This window comes from Triplophysa dalaica, chromosome 4, assembly GCF_015846415.1.
Source record: "Triplophysa dalaica isolate WHDGS20190420 chromosome 4, ASM1584641v1, whole genome shotgun sequence".
Lineage (NCBI taxonomy): Eukaryota > Metazoa > Chordata > Actinopteri > Cypriniformes > Nemacheilidae > Triplophysa > Triplophysa dalaica.
The window spans coordinates 24,335,493-24,352,372 of NC_079545.1; the positions used below are offsets into that span (position 1 = coordinate 24,335,493).

A 16,880-nucleotide genomic window follows, 5' to 3' on the forward strand; every position below is an offset into this window, starting at 1 on the left:
CTGCAGCACTTTCTGTGACTGTTTATCTGCCCCCAGAAACAAGCAGCTGAATTCAGCAGGTGTCTTCCTTCACAGATAATGTATTCATCATTGTAATGGCCTTGGCAACCTCTGGCTCTGTTGCTTTATTAGTGATGGGTCAGGAAAAGCCTTATCAAAAAACATTTCCTGGACCACAAGAAATGCCCAGATAAATATATATGCTGGCTCATTCTGAGCTTTTTTTATGAAATCCTAGCAGTTAAATGTGAAAAATTCCAATGTCATTGACCAGTCTTGTTAGCCTTTCATCACCCTATCACTCTCCATCCTCGCTTTACTGTTCATACGGTCAATAAAACTGGTTATAAGGTGAAAAAAGATGATAGGTTAACAGGGCAAACTTTAGGAATGGAATGACTGCACTTTTGAATTAAAAAGCTCAGCATATTCGAACCCCTTAAATTCACACAATAGAACGTTTAAACAATCTAGATAAAACGCCTTGGATGAAACCATGTTTCAACTGTCATGCGTGTAACCCCTTCCGCTGCAGAATCAACGCAAAATGGAAGTAAGCCTTGTCTCATTAAGTATGAAGGATGGATACACTGCCATTGCAGGTTAAGCATTTACTAAATTAGTTTTCAAGGAAAAAATGCCTTTTAATTATCACATATCATGGGTTGAACAGCTGTTTCATTCACATTAAAGCACACTGACACCATTTCACCAGTGTTACCATTATAATGATGGAAAATGATCAATTAGAGTTAATTAATTGCTCTTTGACTCATAACTAACTGTCTGCAAATCCAGTCATATCCATCCGTGGGTCCCCCTGTGCCATGATTAACATAACTTTGGACAGAACCTTGCGATAAAGGATTAGCATTTTATTGAGTAATTAAAGATCAGATTTATATTTGTGAGACATATTGTGGGATAAATAAGGCGTTACACAAATGACACGCTGGGCTGTTAGGATCTCAAACTACCTGACAGACAGCTGAGGTGCAGGGCGACCTCTCAAATGCGGTTTGGACGATGAAGTTCGGATAATTAAATACAAAATGCCAGTATCCTAGTCATCTGAAACACACACGAGAGCCTAAGAACCAAGGGCACAGCTGGGGACTCAACCAATCACAGGGGGTGCAACGTCCTCATATGGCTTTCGGGATAATTGTCCAATTGGAGTTTATAATCTGTCCGTTTCACCCCTCCGAACCTATTGTTGTGTCAAGCTGTTTCTCAGGCTTAACACAATCATGGACAAGTAGCACGTAGCATATTTGCAAATTAAAATGGTGCAATTCCATTAACAAGAAAATTAACCAGTTCTTAGTAAAACAGCAAATTAATTATCTGAGAGGGTGTGTCTTTGGAACGTAAATAAACAGATGCTTTTATACGAAAATTTGTAGAATTTCTACCATTGCCGATTTTGGAATAATAAAACACTCCAAGTGTAGTCTTGGGGTGACCTTTCCACAACGCCTGAAACAAAAAACCCTCCTATTTCCAAGCACTAAAACGTTCCGGACATCCATATTTAATTTGATGTGCATTTGTCCGAAATAACATATCTGTGAAAAGATATGTGTTTGAGGACATGTGTGCTTGTTGGGGGGTGCTGGTGCTTCTGTATTTCTCTGATTGCTGAAAACTGGCAACGTTGAGTTTAAATATTAACAAAGCACACATGGCCCTTCTCTTGTGCCGGGGTCCCTGATGGAGAGGAACAGCAGCTCCACCACCAAGACAAACAGGGCCGGGTCCAGACATGCTGCGGGGGGTTTACATTTTAATGCCTTTGTTGGTTTTCCAAAATATGCTTCCATCTCATCCTGGAACGGCTCCCACCAGGTTCTCAAAGAGAGGTGGTGCATATCATTTGGTGATGCTCTGATGCCGATTGCCATAGCGACACTAGCCGGGCTACAGAATCCTAGATATTTTGTGCACCATCTGTATTTAAAAGCTCATCAAAGCTGGAAAAGTGTTGTTGCTTTTTATTTTAATTATATTTTAGGCATAGACGATTGAACTGTTCACTTTGCTGTAAAAAATAAAAATAATGGCTTAGACATGTGATTTGTTGGAATCGAAAGGGGAAATGAAAGTCACAAATCACAAAATAAAGGTTCTCTTTTATGTTCTGTGTAAATGTAAAGTAGTTTCTGGAATGTATCACGAAACTAAACCCAAGAATTAATATGCAAACTAGATTTAACCACCATTATGTATTTATAAATGTAAACATCATGTAATTTATTATTATTTTTGTAATACAAAGAAAGAAACCTAAATATAGATTCTGTGGGAAAAACAAGGACAAAATCTTTTACAGGAATATGGCAGATAAAATAAAATGTTGAGACACTTACAATCATGCAGCAGAGAGGCCAGAACCACCACATCAGAACCAAAGCCATCAGCAGAAATAACACCAAGAACACAATGGCCACCACTGTACCGTCCGACTAATGAGAGAGAGAACATTTACAGATCAATAGAAAGCAGAATAATACAAAAATGAGAAAGTAGTGCATGTAATGTAAAAAAATCATATACAGTTGTCATAAGAGTAATTTTATTCTTGAAATCTTCCATTTTTGACTTACACATGAGGAGGATGTGATGGTGAAAGAACTGGTCAGAAATGAAACATTGTTCAAACTGATCAGAACCTCCATTTGTCTGTAGGAAAAGAACACAGAAGCAAAATAAAACACTGGCCTTGAATAAAGTACAGAGATAATTGTTGTTAATTGAAATAAAAGAATCATCCTCACTCACAGGCATATAATATACAGTCATACATATTTATAATTTTATGTTTATAATAGAATTATTAAACGCTGTTACATAAGAAAGCAAATCAGAAGGAAACTGACATAGTGTGATTATTTCAAAAATGATACAATATTTCATCATCTTATGGGGAAGGGATCTGTACTTGTGAAAAGAGAAGAAACAAAAGCTAAACCCAAATAAGGTCATTTTCAAATAGCAATGTTCACAAATAAACCTAACGAATGAAATAGAATAAACTAAATCAAAACTGTAACAAAAATGAATGTATATCTATTTTAATTGAATAAATGATGCTAAACCTCACTGCCAAAAGCAAAGCTCAATGTAAGCATGAGCATTATGTTTCATTCTGGTTACAAAATTTGAGAGAAGATTCTCACTTATTTACTGAGAAGAAAGTTGAAGGTGGCTTGCAATTAAGGCACTAATGATGAACGGCATTGTAATTTCCATATGTCTATTATGCAGGAGACAATTACCATGGGGCTAATGAGAATCCTCAAGCAGGAAATCGACTGACTGAACGCCTGAGATCCTCCCCAAAATGAGAGAATATGTAAAAAGAAGACGACAGGCCACTGTCTGTAGAGCCAACAATGATGCAGCGGAGAGAGCAATAACAAACAACTTCCTATAGGCTTTGAGTCTTGAGCTAGGCATTCCCAAGAACACAAAAGGTCCTCAAATGATATCAGCCTATCTTAAACCTTATCCAGTGGCTGTAGCGAGCTCGTAAAGGTTTTTTTGCATGTTAACTAGGTCCGTGTGCTGAATGGATGAGAGGAGAGGCTAATTTAGCTGACATACTCAATACTTGCAAATGGAAAGCAGGTTGTTAATCAAGCTGGATATACTGTATGCATGTTTGATGAAAGGAAGAGCTCTGACAGAAGCATTCCACAAGATTCCATTTCCTGGAATTTGTTGGCCACGTTGTTTGGTTTAGTAAAAGACGAGGCAGTTTAGTTAAATGTTTTGAGGGAAATGTGATCCTTACGATGCTTTGTGAGATACGATCACTAATCACATTCCTTTCAAAATCGGCATTACTCTTGGACGTCGTGTTGGCAACAATGCTCGCAATCAGTAATATCCAGTCTGTTTATTTTTTCAGAGGTACCGTGCAACCGCAATACGTGCCAAAATGTCCCACATCAAATGAGAAAACTTGGTGGTAATGTCTAAACGGCATTCCCAAGAGGCTCCCAATTACAACATTTATATTCAAAGCAGGTGAATCCCACGCTCAACAAAGAAAGCTGTTCCTGAAGCCGACCGCCTGCCTCAAGCGACTAATTGTTTTCTTTTGTCCAGCAATGCAGAGAAGAAGAAAATATGACAGAAGCTGGGGTGAACAACTTCCACGAAAGTGCTTTTGCTAAAACAGAAGATAGCTCGTAGCGCCACGGGAGACTGAGAACTGCCTACGAGGTCACAAAGCACACGGTGATGGAAACCGCAAGTGACGTAGCAGAATGGGACAACGTGGCTCCCACTGAAGGCTTTCCAACTTCCTTTATAAATGAAATGGCACGCCCTGAATAATTGAAGGCCCCGACATATGCATCCGCTTTGACGAACTCCAACATAACAGCAACCAAACTTTTAACACGTGTGGCGGCCCTCTGGGAAAATTCCACAAGATGGTTAAATCACTGCCAAGCAATGACTCTGTTTAGCCTGCTTTACCTCTAAACAAGGGACACACTCTGAGCTTTACTCAATGAAAAGCTGAGAGTCATAACAGCAACCAGATCAGAAAAAAATCTTCCAATACTTCAAAAATGAACCCACACCATACATCCACGTCTGATACGGAATGGTCTTTCATTTTCAAATGAATGACCATCTTTTTATCATCTGGCAGAATGAGAGGAGGAGCTCTAGAGGAGGAATGCTGCCATGTTCTAGGCTCATGTCCCACCCTCAGCGCAGATGGAACTAAAATGGCGGCCTGACAGATCAGATTGATTATTGATGAGGCACGTTCCACCACTCGTGCTGTAGGCAGGTGTCAGGTCTGTCCCTCAGTTATTTTTCTCACTCCGCTGTTGTTGTGAATGCGCAGGTGAGGACACGCTGCTGCCAGACAAAAGTTCCTCACCCCCTCCGGCCAAAGACTCAGAGGGACGGGTCCGGCCAGCGCTAATGGGCAGGCTGACAGATGCCCTCGATCCTGGTCTGACGAACCAACAGCTGCCGTTGCAGATGAGACCCTGATATCTGGTTCTAAGGCAATGAGTCAGACAGAACCTTTGAGTCCAAAAAGACAAATGCTGACGTTCTCCTGTAGTCTGTTCGACCTCAACGCTCTTATGATGTTCGTCCTTATGTATGGATTTTTATATGCACAGTTTGTGCGTGATTCAAAAAACAATACTCATGCATAAAGACTAAGAAGAGGAGTTTTCTAAATGCAAACTGGACGGATGGATCGGAAGGGACAGAGAGTGGTAGATAAAGAGAGAGACAGAAAGAGACATTCCTAGCACTTCAACGTGTTGCAGGTGTTATTTGGTGCCTACTGTCTGTGCATGGTGAATTATTTAAATAGGTGCGTGGAAAAGGGAATCGGTGCATCTGTCGCACATCCTTTTAAAGCCCTCAACCAGATGTGTTTACTAGCCGTTCATAGCAGCAAACTACTTAATGGGTCACAGTCGCCAGCCAAGAGTTAATTAAGCAAGCCTTTTGAATAGCGACCACGTATGGAGGTTCAAACATCCTGGGTAAATCTGCACCACGATTTCACACAAGCTGCTCGCAGCTAATCCCAGATCTACACAAGGTGCTGTGTCTCTTACTCGATTCAACAACGTAGCGCTGTGATATGACACTGAATGTCAGTATATGACATGATCATTTAATGGGTTGCAATGCTGTAGCTGAAAGTCTGCGAGATCTAAAGGCCATAACAGTCTGTTGGAAATTATGGAAGACATGTTTAATTCATTTGCAAAGCGTTTTATCTGCACATTCCAATGAGTTTGACCAATCCAAGTAGCTTTTAGCAACTGACACCTGCTGCCTAAACACACATATACACATAGACAGTATATATTTGGAATACTCACTGTCCCAATGAATGCAGCACAGGAGCAGGACAAAGCACATAGTCATCTCTCACCTTGCTTGGCTTTTCATCTGTAAAATAAATAGAAAGTTTTTATTGTAATGCAATGCTGGCAAATGAGTTGTGTAACATCAGGCCATTTGTCTCAACGCTGCTTAAGGCACACAGATATTAACAATTATGTACTTCCTTTCTTATTACAAAACCAGTAGGAAAACATGTGTATCCCATATGTTGTTTTTTTCTGAGGTGACAAGACAACACTATTCTGGTATCTGAGTTTAAGAGTGACAGTAGTAGGCATGCGCTTGTATAAAATGTTGATATTTTATCACTTCTGAGCATTTTATAAAGGTTTTTCGTATTTTATTATGTTGTTGTAATTAATAATGTTTAAGCTACTTTTTTACAGCCAGATGATATTTAAAAGTAATGTTTAATTACCGAAAGCTAAATGACGATTCAAATTATTTATTTATTACGATGTATATGTAATTAAAGGGATAGTTCATCCAACAAAAAAATCTGACATCATTTATTCACATTTGAGTTGTTCCAAATCTTTATACATATATTTGTTCTGTTCAACACAAAAGAAAATATTTTGAAGAATGTATGCCAGCAGTTCTGGGGCACTTTTGACTATCATTGTAATTTTTCAAACTATGGTTGTCAATGGGTTGCCCAGGAACTGTTAGGTTGCAAGCATTCGACCAAACATCTTTCTCCGTGTTCAACCAAAATGTATACAGATTTGGAACAACTAGAGAGCGATTAATTCGCGACAAAATTGTCTTTTACGGGTATTCTACTGTGTATGAATAATCTAGGTGTTCTACTGTGATTTTAGAGGATTGCACCATAAACAACAAATATTCATTGTATTTTAAATTGCCTATATTGTGCAAAATCTTCAAAGTAAAAAAAAATTGAATACAGACATAAGTCTAGACTCTAAACTTTTGCACAAAGAAGAAAATTTAGCACGCAATTATAATTCTGTTTTTAGTTGAATTCTGTATTCTGTCTTTAGTTGCTAACCTAAATGAAACTGTGAGAAGTCATATAACTGTTAAGCCACAACATGACATCTTGCAAGAAAGGTGTGGCCAGGACATCCTGCATGATGCAACTGACTCAGACACGCAGTATCTGAGTAATAATACATACGGTAAGTAACTCCATCCACGATGAAACTGCAGAGAACTTTTTTCCCCAGTCTGAACCCGTTCCCCTTCAGAACAATGTCGAAGGACTCTGTGGTATGTAAACCAGATGAGGACATTAGAAGCACTTCTGGGCGTTCACCCAAATCAACACCCAAATCAACGACCACATACACACGCACAATTTCATCCACCTCTGATAGTTGTAAAACCCTTTTGAAATGCTTACGGTTCACGCAGACACTGGACGGCTCCACTGTCAGAATCTCTGTGCATGATTGCTTGAGGATCTGCATGATAAAAAATGCATTCAAATCATTACATGTCACTGCTGAATCATTGTATCAGCTATCACTGTCTGTTTTTCCGCGCCCCGCTCTTATGCATTCGCGCTGCCGTGTTTGCTACGCCAAATCAAGCTCAATGAGAGGAGCATCGCATACAGTGAAGTGCATTGTGGGACAGACCCGTGTCAGACGTTATGGGGAAATTATGCGGTGCCATTTTCCCTCTTCGCCTCTATATTAGACAGCGCAGTCTGACATTATCATATAAACAGGCCTGTAAAGGGCCGTCGTTGCCTCTACCATCATCCACGTAAATCAACAGAGGACAAACTATGCAAATCTCTGTACACAAAGGGGGGAAAAGGCAACATTAACAGAAGATATGGTCCTCAAAATCACATGCAGTGGAGATGAGGCTTTCAAAGGAAGTAGGGGAAACATATAAACCAGGCTGATTGAATATGACACCTGATAAACTCTGTTATCATTAAAGAGGAGACAAAGCCCTGACCGGACCGGAAAGATAGTGTGTATGGGCTTTATAGTTCTTTAATGAGTTATGAGATGATATGATACAGGTTTGGTGTGAGACGTTTGAACTTATTTTTTTCTGACAGGAATCTATACACACACAGGAAAAAATTAAAAGTATTAATCATTTATTGTTGATTATTATGCTATATAAACAGACTTCTTCTAAATAACACCACACATTTACCACTGTAGTGGCAATATATGTTGTATTATTAAAGGGATAGTTCCCCCAAAAATAAAAAGATTTGTAATTTATTTACCCTCATGTTTCTTTCTTCTGTGTAACACAAAAGAAGATATTTTGAGAAATGTCTCATTTGTTCTGTGTCCATACAATAAGGGAAATGTTGTTAAGTTGTTACCAACATTCTTCAAAATTTCTGCACGATAAAGAAAGTCCTGACGGGTAAACAAGCAGATTAATGGAATCTCAACTCTCAAATGGATTGAGATCATGAATCTGACACTGGCCTGTGTCTCTTGGCTTTGAATCAGTGTTCTGTGTTGAAAGATATACTCTCTTCCATGCTATAAAACAAAATGCTTTGTAGATTTTTCCTGTGATTTGCACAACCAGATCTTGCACCATCAGTTTACCAGCGTGATGCTACGATGACCTCACTGTGAGATGTGGGATGTGTGACAATTTGCACCCGTTCTGATTTTAAATGTTGCTCAATTTAAATTAAACTGACCTAAATAAAGCTAAATTAATCAGCCTACAAATGTGTACAAATTTTTGCAAACATATGCTCACACATCTTACTGACTATTTGAAGTATAGCTTTTTTATGGCAGCCAAACATACAGCCCATGTTTAAATCGGGATCTAAAATAAATAGTAAACAACTTCTTCTCTGCATATAAAAACATTCTTAGATAATAAAACCTGTCTAGCTTAATCTTTCCTTTAGACTTTTGCTTATTCCAAAATCTCAGTAAAGTCTGCTTGAGGCACAGACTGCAAAACTGCACAGATGATCTCAAATCCAGGAAAACCAAGCAGAGAGCAACACGAACCAACTACACCAGGATTACTAATCACTTGAGAATGCCTGTGTTTTACTGGGCTTGAAACTCTGTTCGGACAAACAATCTTACTTAATAATGAGATGGGTCCATTTTTTATCTTGTCTTTGGTGGAAACATATTTCAACAAATTACAAAAAAGTCTGTGCATTTGTCTTATGTGACTAATGCTGAAAAAAATCTCAGAAATCGGTGTCTGTGATCACATAACTACATGCCCGTGCACAACAACACAGTCCTCAGCTGTTACTGCTTTACTCGTGGCCTAAGATGTTCTTTGTACCATGTTTACAATGTCAAATTGAAGCATCGCTGTGTGTACATGTAGGACAAAATTGCACTTAAAACTCCTATTCAAGCATTGTTAAGCAAGGGAAATGGAAAGCATCACAAATGAATAACTAACATACAGTATCTATGTGGAAGGAAGCAGCTTTGGCAACTCCATACAAACAGTGTTTGAGCATCAAACAAAGCATCATCCAAACACAATGTTTATCTGAACCTTCATAGTCTTTTACCATTTACAACCAGTTTTTAAAATCTTTTTCAATTTTACAAAAAGTTGCTTTACAAAGTAGCTGTTTCACGAACGTCCATGACCAGCATTGTTTTAGCATTATGCTAAACCTATTTTGTTAAATGGCAAAAATGTGCTCATTTTGAAGGATTAAAATTTAAATACTTAAATACATAATAAGCTAGACCCTCCTCTACGCCATTTCAATTGTGTTAACTTGGGTGTTGTGGTGGTTAAACATCAGGGTTGCTAACCAAAACAATGTAGTTTCAAATCCCACACAACCATTCGCCCCCCTTAGCAAACCCACTGATGCTCAACAATGTTTTACTGAATGACTACTTCAATGATTTGTCCTAGTTGACTAAGACAAACGTTAAAGTGATAGTTCAACCCAAATAAAACATTCTGTCATCATTTCAGCCTCTTGTCATTTCAAACCTGTATGACCGCAGAACACGAAAGAAGATATTTTGAAGAGTGTTGTTAACTGGCCCCGATTCACTTGCATTGGTTTCGTGTCCATACTATAAAAGTGAATAGGGACCAGTGCAGTTCGGTTACCAACTTTCTTAAAAATATCTTCCTTTGTGTTCTGCGGACGAAAGAAAGTCACATAGGTTGGAAATGACATGAGGGTGAGTAAATGTTGACAGAATTTACATTTTTGGGTGAACTATCACTTTAAGAGAAATGCACACATGTGTTGGCATAGGTAGAAGGGAAGCGGCGAGGAGAACCTACCGAATTGACGATGCCTTTGAGAGCTTGAAAGCCTCCTTTGACTGGGAACACTTGCTCTCTGGTATCGGCCACATCGGCAAGCTGTTGGCAGGCAAACAGAGAGATAAAAGAAAAATAGCAGAAAGCCCCACAAAAAAAAACTCTTTAGTAGATAGGGACCAATTCTCACTATTTCTAGTTGCTTATTAGATGCCTATTTTTAGCACATTGGTTGTTTATTAGCACTTATAAAGCACATATTCAACATGACCATATTCTACTTCCCTAATACCTAATACCTAAACCTAACAACTACCTTACTAACTATTAATAAGCAACAAAGTAGTAGTTTACTGAGGCAAAAGTCATATTTATTGGTTTATAAATACTGAGAATTGGAACTGAAAATAAAGTGTGACCAAAAAAAACTTGCTGACATTTCCATTCTCTTTAACTTGTCTTTTCGTGACAGCAGAGACAGGAAGAAAGCAGCAGTCCTATAATTAGAGGCAACTCAGCAACACCCCTGCACTGCAAGATACATAGAGATTTCTATACGGCGTTCCAAACCCTAGCATGTTAAACATACATTCTTTGTGTATTAATGTTTATAGCAATGTATGTTGTGTGCATGCAACTCCACATACTAATATACAAGTGCATATTGAAATTACTAGAAAATAGTCAATATTACCTGTTCTTCATCAAAGTCCTTAACGCCAACACAATAAACACGTGCCCCGTATTTCCTTGCCCCGTCAGCCTGTATCACAACAGATTTATTATAGGATAACTGTTTGTGCTATTATCACAAAATAAGCCTTAAATGGATAGTTCTTACAAAAATAATTGTCACATCTTTTACACAACAATCCCTGTATTAAAAAGCATGTTGAATGAAACTGTTTGTTTAAATAAATTAATGTAAACGGACAAAGTAAAACAGTCACAACATGATGGTGAACACATGATGAAAGAAATGTCTTTTTTGGGAGAACTATTCCTCTAAATATGTGTTACCAGCTCACCTCATTCTTAGTGAGTTGATGGATATATGGTTCAAGCTTTCCATCAGTCAAAGCCACAATGATACTAGAAGATCTTTTAACCTGTACCTGCATTTGTTCAGAAGCCTGGTAGAAGAAGAACCTTCGTGTTAGAAAGCTGTTTAAGATTATTTTTTTCATGCACAGCAGGGATAAAAAAATGCATACATTATCTATCATCCCAGCAAAGACTCATTTTGAGGCCAGATGGGATGTTGAATGCGGTGTGTTTATATAGAACGCAAACATGTGATTAGTCTTATCTTGGCAACGAGCAGAACAAACTACTGAAACAGTTAACCTATTTTTTTGTTTACCTTTGAGACCGAGATACAGGAAATACAGCGAGAGTGGTAGATTAAGTTCATACAAACCACAGTCTGAACAACACAAAAAAGCACTGACTTGTGTAAATAAAATTCGTAAAAGCTCATGCGCATGTTAAGTAAAAAAAAAAGATGTCTTCACCAGTTTTATTCCTTCATGCATGTAGGTTTCTCCTGCTGGTATGACCTTACTTAAGCTCCTCAGGCCCTCTTCAATTTTTGGCCTGTTAATAAAAAATAAATAAAACTGATAAAAATACTACCAAATATTATGTGTATGGTAATGTAAGGAATAAAAAAATCATAGTCAATAAGTGGTTAGTTTACTATCCACAGGTAGACAAAGGCAGCCTTTACATCATAAAGATATTTCTCATCCTTATCATTCAATATGTTATGTATATTACTGGTTTTCATATAGTAACTGTACCTTTCACCAGTGAGTGGTAACATCAGCTCTGCTCTCGACGAAAATACTATGAAGGACACTCTCATATTTGGACTGAAATAGAAAAATGAAAAATATGGAAATGTGTGACAAATCATGGTTAACTAATGGAAAACCAAAAATAATTTTGTATCTATACATTTTTGTTATATATACTGTTTTTGTTTTAGCATGCTGAACAAGTGATGAAACAAAGCATTGCAATAAAGCTTTGCAATTTTTTTGGGACGTGTTTTTCCCGTTCCCAGATTTGCATAATTCCTTTACCGAAGCAGTGGTCACAATTCATGTATAGTAAATTTGCATTCACATTTTAAGATTTCTTATCTTTAAGATTGTTGCTTATATTATGTTTTAAGATTTGATTGTTTTTCTTTACTAACATTTTTATGTTTTTTTAAGCCTGAAGAAAGTCTGGTCAATTGCTGTCAGAAATATCCTGTGACGAGTTACGAAACGTCAATTTCCCAATCATTTGTTTATGAGAAAAATATCCAACGTGACTAGCTAATAAAAACTTGTGACTCGCAAAAATTCCCTTCTTGGACAAAGGAAGTGATTAATTGATTTTCAGACAGGAAGCAGGTTGTCAAGGGTGATTCACGCAGACATCCTGTTGGAGTATATTTATACCTGTCACTTCCTATATTTATGCATCCTACCTTTGCAACATAATCTGGACATACAACAGCTTTCTGAAAAACGCAGGTGAATCTAGACCTCCATCAAATTCAAAAGTAAAACTGAATTTCAACACGTCTCTTTGTTAATTTTTAGCAAAGCATTTACAATAGAGGGTATTTGAATCTTGTGTCTCTTTTTTTCTCAGACAGAACTGACACATAATCTGACAATTATTTCGCTGATTATGACAAGTACGTTTCAATGAAGCAGTTGGTCTTTTTCACAACCTTCTGTCCTGAAATCTGATACAGCACAGGAACATGTTGGGCTTCTCTGCACATTTCAAGTCAGGTCTCAGGACTTTGAGCATAAGGAGAGGTGCTGCTTTTTCTCACCCAGAATGACATCCAATCCACAATCATCCCCCATGTGAGATACTCAGGGAGAAAATCCAAATATGTACAAGCAGCCAAATATTGGGAAGAAGAACGATAAAGACTGATTGCGCTTGATTAATAAAACCATTTTCCAAATGTCACTACGATACAAAACAAAAAAGGGATAAATCACTATTCATACAGCTGGTCCATTCAAAGCTTGATAAAGGACCCTAAAAGAGTCCACATGGCGCAACAGAAGAACATCGAAGTCTATGGCACTGGTCTTCCCGCACTCATGACTTAAAGTACGTTGGCTGCGTCTTCTCCTTTCATGTGTGAGGGATAAATGTGCTGTTGGATGGTTGCAGTGCAAATGGCCATTCTCACAGCCCAGAAGACTGAGCCTCTTTGCCACCCACTCCCACCTGCTCCCTTTGCTATTTTCTCAAGCAGACTGCTTTCTTCTGGCTAGGTCGGTACCGTCTGTACTGGCACATACATTGAGTCAACGTTACATAAGTTCACATTCATCTGCCGATTTTTTGTTGCTTTTATAATATTTTGTGATATTTCATGTGTATAACCTACTACAAGGCAGGGCCATTTCAGGACCGGATGTGTACCTGTGACGGATATTGGGGGAGTACAATAAAAAAATTTGTCCTGTTGAACACTAAAGAATATATTTTGAAGAATGTTAGACAACAACCATTTTTGGGGCACTTTTGACTACTAATGTCATTTTTCCTACTATGGTAGTCAATGGTGGCCAAGAACTGTTGTGTTGCAAGCATTTGTCCAAATATCTTTCTCTGTGTTCAACCAAACAAAGAAATGTATACAGGTTTGGAATAACTAGAGAGTAGGTAATTCATGCCAGATTTTTGGCGAAGTATCACTTTAAAGCAAACATGCTTAGCTATAGATTGTTGATCTTATGTTACACGTATATGCCATTTGTGTTTTTTTATTAGAACATCCATAAAAAAAGAAATACAAGAATAGTTACCTCACAAATCTGTCTGTAAGATTTTTGACGAAGTTATAGATCTGACCCCAGTCATTTGAAACACTTCCAGATCTGTAACAAAGCGAATGAAAGAAAGTCAGCACCAAACAAGAAAGGATCCAAAGAAAAAGACACCAGCTTTATGCAATTATACATATCCATCAATCAAATAAGCGAACTTCATGTGGTTATTCTAAGAGCTGCGCTGTTTATTACACTGTGGCAAGGAACCTGTTGAGTCAGCTAAGCTTCATCGATAACACTGTTTCACTGTTTTATGATGGAGTCTAGTCTAAAAAGGGCTCAGCACAGACCCTGCGGTATGATAACAACACACCGAGTCATATCAACTGATGACAAAGTTCAGTTTTCACCATCTCTCAGTTCTGAAGCCGCCACATAGCTCAAAAACCCGACAACAAACCAAACCAGAACTGATGTTAATACCAATATTTAGAGAACAGATTTAAAGCTTATGTCCTGTACATACAGTATACATTCAGTCAAACACAATACTTACAACAACTTGAGTAAAAAATACTTACAGCAAACAAAAAATGCAAACAACATTGACAAGGCAGTGTTATATATATGTAACACTTCAAATCAAACTATTAGTTTCCGATAGACTGTAATATGTACATTTTGATAAATGAAAAACATGAAACTGTTTGACTGATGCTGTAGGAGACTTCAGAAACCTGTGACATTAACCTCAATACAATGCAGTGTCTTTAATGAGAAAGGTGTGTAAAATGTGCCCTTGACATAACAGCTACAAGGTAATTGAACTAATAATTATATTACACTGCATGTGCTGAGAACATAAAACACAAAGGATATGTAGGCTAATTAGACAATCATTTTTATGCACAGTCTTCATCTCAAGCCAAGGTCAGAGAATCTAAAACATCCTAAACCCCATTCAAGTGAAATAGTCTGTCGTGCAAGGAAGTTTCATTTCCGGACTTGACCACTCAGGGCTGGATACACAGACCTTGCCATCTAGTTCTACTTTTTATGCGGTCATCACTTCCTAAAAAACAAAGATGGTATCACCAAAGATGGTGGCTATAACAACTCTCAGCGGTGTGTAATCAAATCTAAAGCAGCAGATGAACAGGGAATATTAAGACAAATATGAAACGTTTCAAAGGATAAAACTATAACTCAACAAAGCCGCCGAAACGGTCTAGAACCAGAAAAGTTAACTTATGGGTTGCTCTACTAGGACTTCAGTTTGATTTAACAAAATATGTTCTTACACACAAACAGATTAGGAAATTGTCACGGTTAACCAAAACCGTAATGTAATTGTGTATCATGTTTACCCCAAGATTCACAGAAGGACCTACAAAAAAGACTTTTCATTGTAACCAAGCTTGCGTCTTTCAGTTGGCTGCAGTTTGCCAGTAATGTCTGCATGATGTAAAATCAGGTCAAACTGCAGAAGAGCTGACAAAGGAAAGTTCATGTGCGCAAAAATTACTGACAACTACAAACACGATATCGTAGATCCTCTGAACAATATACCACGTTATAAAAGTCTACTTAAGATTACAATACGTTTTATATTCAGAACTTGCATAAAACAGGGAAAAGGGACACTGAATTTGGAGAGCACATACCGATCCAAAACAAAGTAAAGGTCGTACGCTCCATGACAAGATTGATGTTCTGCTTTAAAAGATGAAATGAAACAGAAGAAAAGCGTCGCGGTGATCGCCACGCTCCAGTGTTTTTTTCCGACGAGCGTTTTCACTGTCATGACGGTGCTACAGTCGCATCCGCTGGACAAAAATCACACAATGGCCTTCAAGTCCAATGATCTCTCCTTAAACGATGCGAAGTAAAAACAATGCGGAGATGAAAAAAGAGCGCTGTGTTCCCCGGCCTGGCACTACATTGTCCAATTTATAACGAAGCGGTGCAGAAAACTTCTTCCTGTGAAGCAACGGTCAAATTTCTTCACTCATCCGATTTACATCATCAGTAAAGCAGGTTTGACAGGAGCCACTTTTAGAAAAAAAGTTCGAGGAAGCAGAAGTTTTTAAAGTTGCTCGCAAGTTCGGGTGTTTCACCTAGTTTAATGCGCATGCGCGACCGCCCATATGTCCGACAGAGGTTTTGGATTTCAATATGTTTGAAGTTCTCCTCAAACAGTTTGTTTAATTAAAGAGAAGGGTTTTGTTTTTAAATAATTAACAAAGTAAGTAACGTTTATTTTACTGAATGCTAATAGGAGTTTGTAGAAACACTCTTATTTAAAAGTTAAATTGATTTTAATACTTTTGAAGTCTGCTTCTGTTATGAAACTAAATGTAACACTTTGTTAACTCATACTTGTGACAAACTTAGCCTTGAGTCACTGTTTAGTGTGGGAATTTTAATGAGCATGCAATAAACCCTGACGGCAATATATTCACACAGGTATTGTGAAATATTAGAAGGCACACTATGACAAGAAAGACGTTCCCATGAGACCTCTAAAGATTATTTGACAGATTATTAATCTCCATTTTACAAAATTTGTATTAGTTTGTGGTAAAGGAAATCAAGAATAATGATGGGATTGGACATGTTTAATTTATATCTTAAAGCCTTTTCATATACTGTAAATCAAGGTAAATTCAAACAGTAAAGGAAAAAACTGTCGAGGGTGAATCCCAGACGGGAAAAGGGATGATCACTTCTGAATGGAACACACATCCGTCCTTAATTTATGACTGACTAAGAGCCAGATTTATATGAAAAACTGCCAAGTTATTTGTTTCACAACACATGTGTGCCTTTGCTTTGAATTTACTTTGATGCAGAAAACCTTATGTGCAAAAGTATTCTTTTATTAAGGAATTCCTCATTCCGATATTCTCTATAATTATCTTAGTAATCATATAGGCAAATATCCAATCTACT

General features: G+C 37.8%; 1 protein-coding gene across 1 annotated transcript in view; it reads right to left on the reverse strand.

Moving 5' to 3' along the window:
• antxr2a (ANTXR cell adhesion molecule 2a) overlaps positions 1–16,039 on the reverse strand; it is a 42,451-nt gene extending 26,412 nt beyond the window's left edge. Inside the window, exons 1-12 of the mRNA XM_056746855.1 lie at positions 15,593–16,039; positions 13,965–14,036; positions 11,934–12,005; positions 11,646–11,727; positions 11,160–11,264; positions 10,826–10,894; positions 10,153–10,233; positions 7,268–7,328; positions 7,043–7,129; positions 5,874–5,943; positions 2,607–2,682; positions 2,370–2,465 (exon numbers count right to left, since the gene is read on the reverse strand). Coding sequence (XP_056602833.1) covers positions 2,370–2,465; positions 2,607–2,682; positions 5,874–5,943; positions 7,043–7,129; positions 7,268–7,328; positions 10,153–10,233; positions 10,826–10,894; positions 11,160–11,264; positions 11,646–11,727; positions 11,934–12,005; positions 13,965–14,036; positions 15,593–15,732 — 1,011 coding nt within the window. The 5' untranslated portion in view covers positions 15,733–16,039. The remainder of the gene's footprint in view (positions 1–2,369; positions 2,466–2,606; positions 2,683–5,873; positions 5,944–7,042; positions 7,130–7,267; positions 7,329–10,152; positions 10,234–10,825; positions 10,895–11,159; positions 11,265–11,645; positions 11,728–11,933; positions 12,006–13,964; positions 14,037–15,592) is intronic.
• Positions 16,040–16,880: the final 841 nt, after the last annotated feature.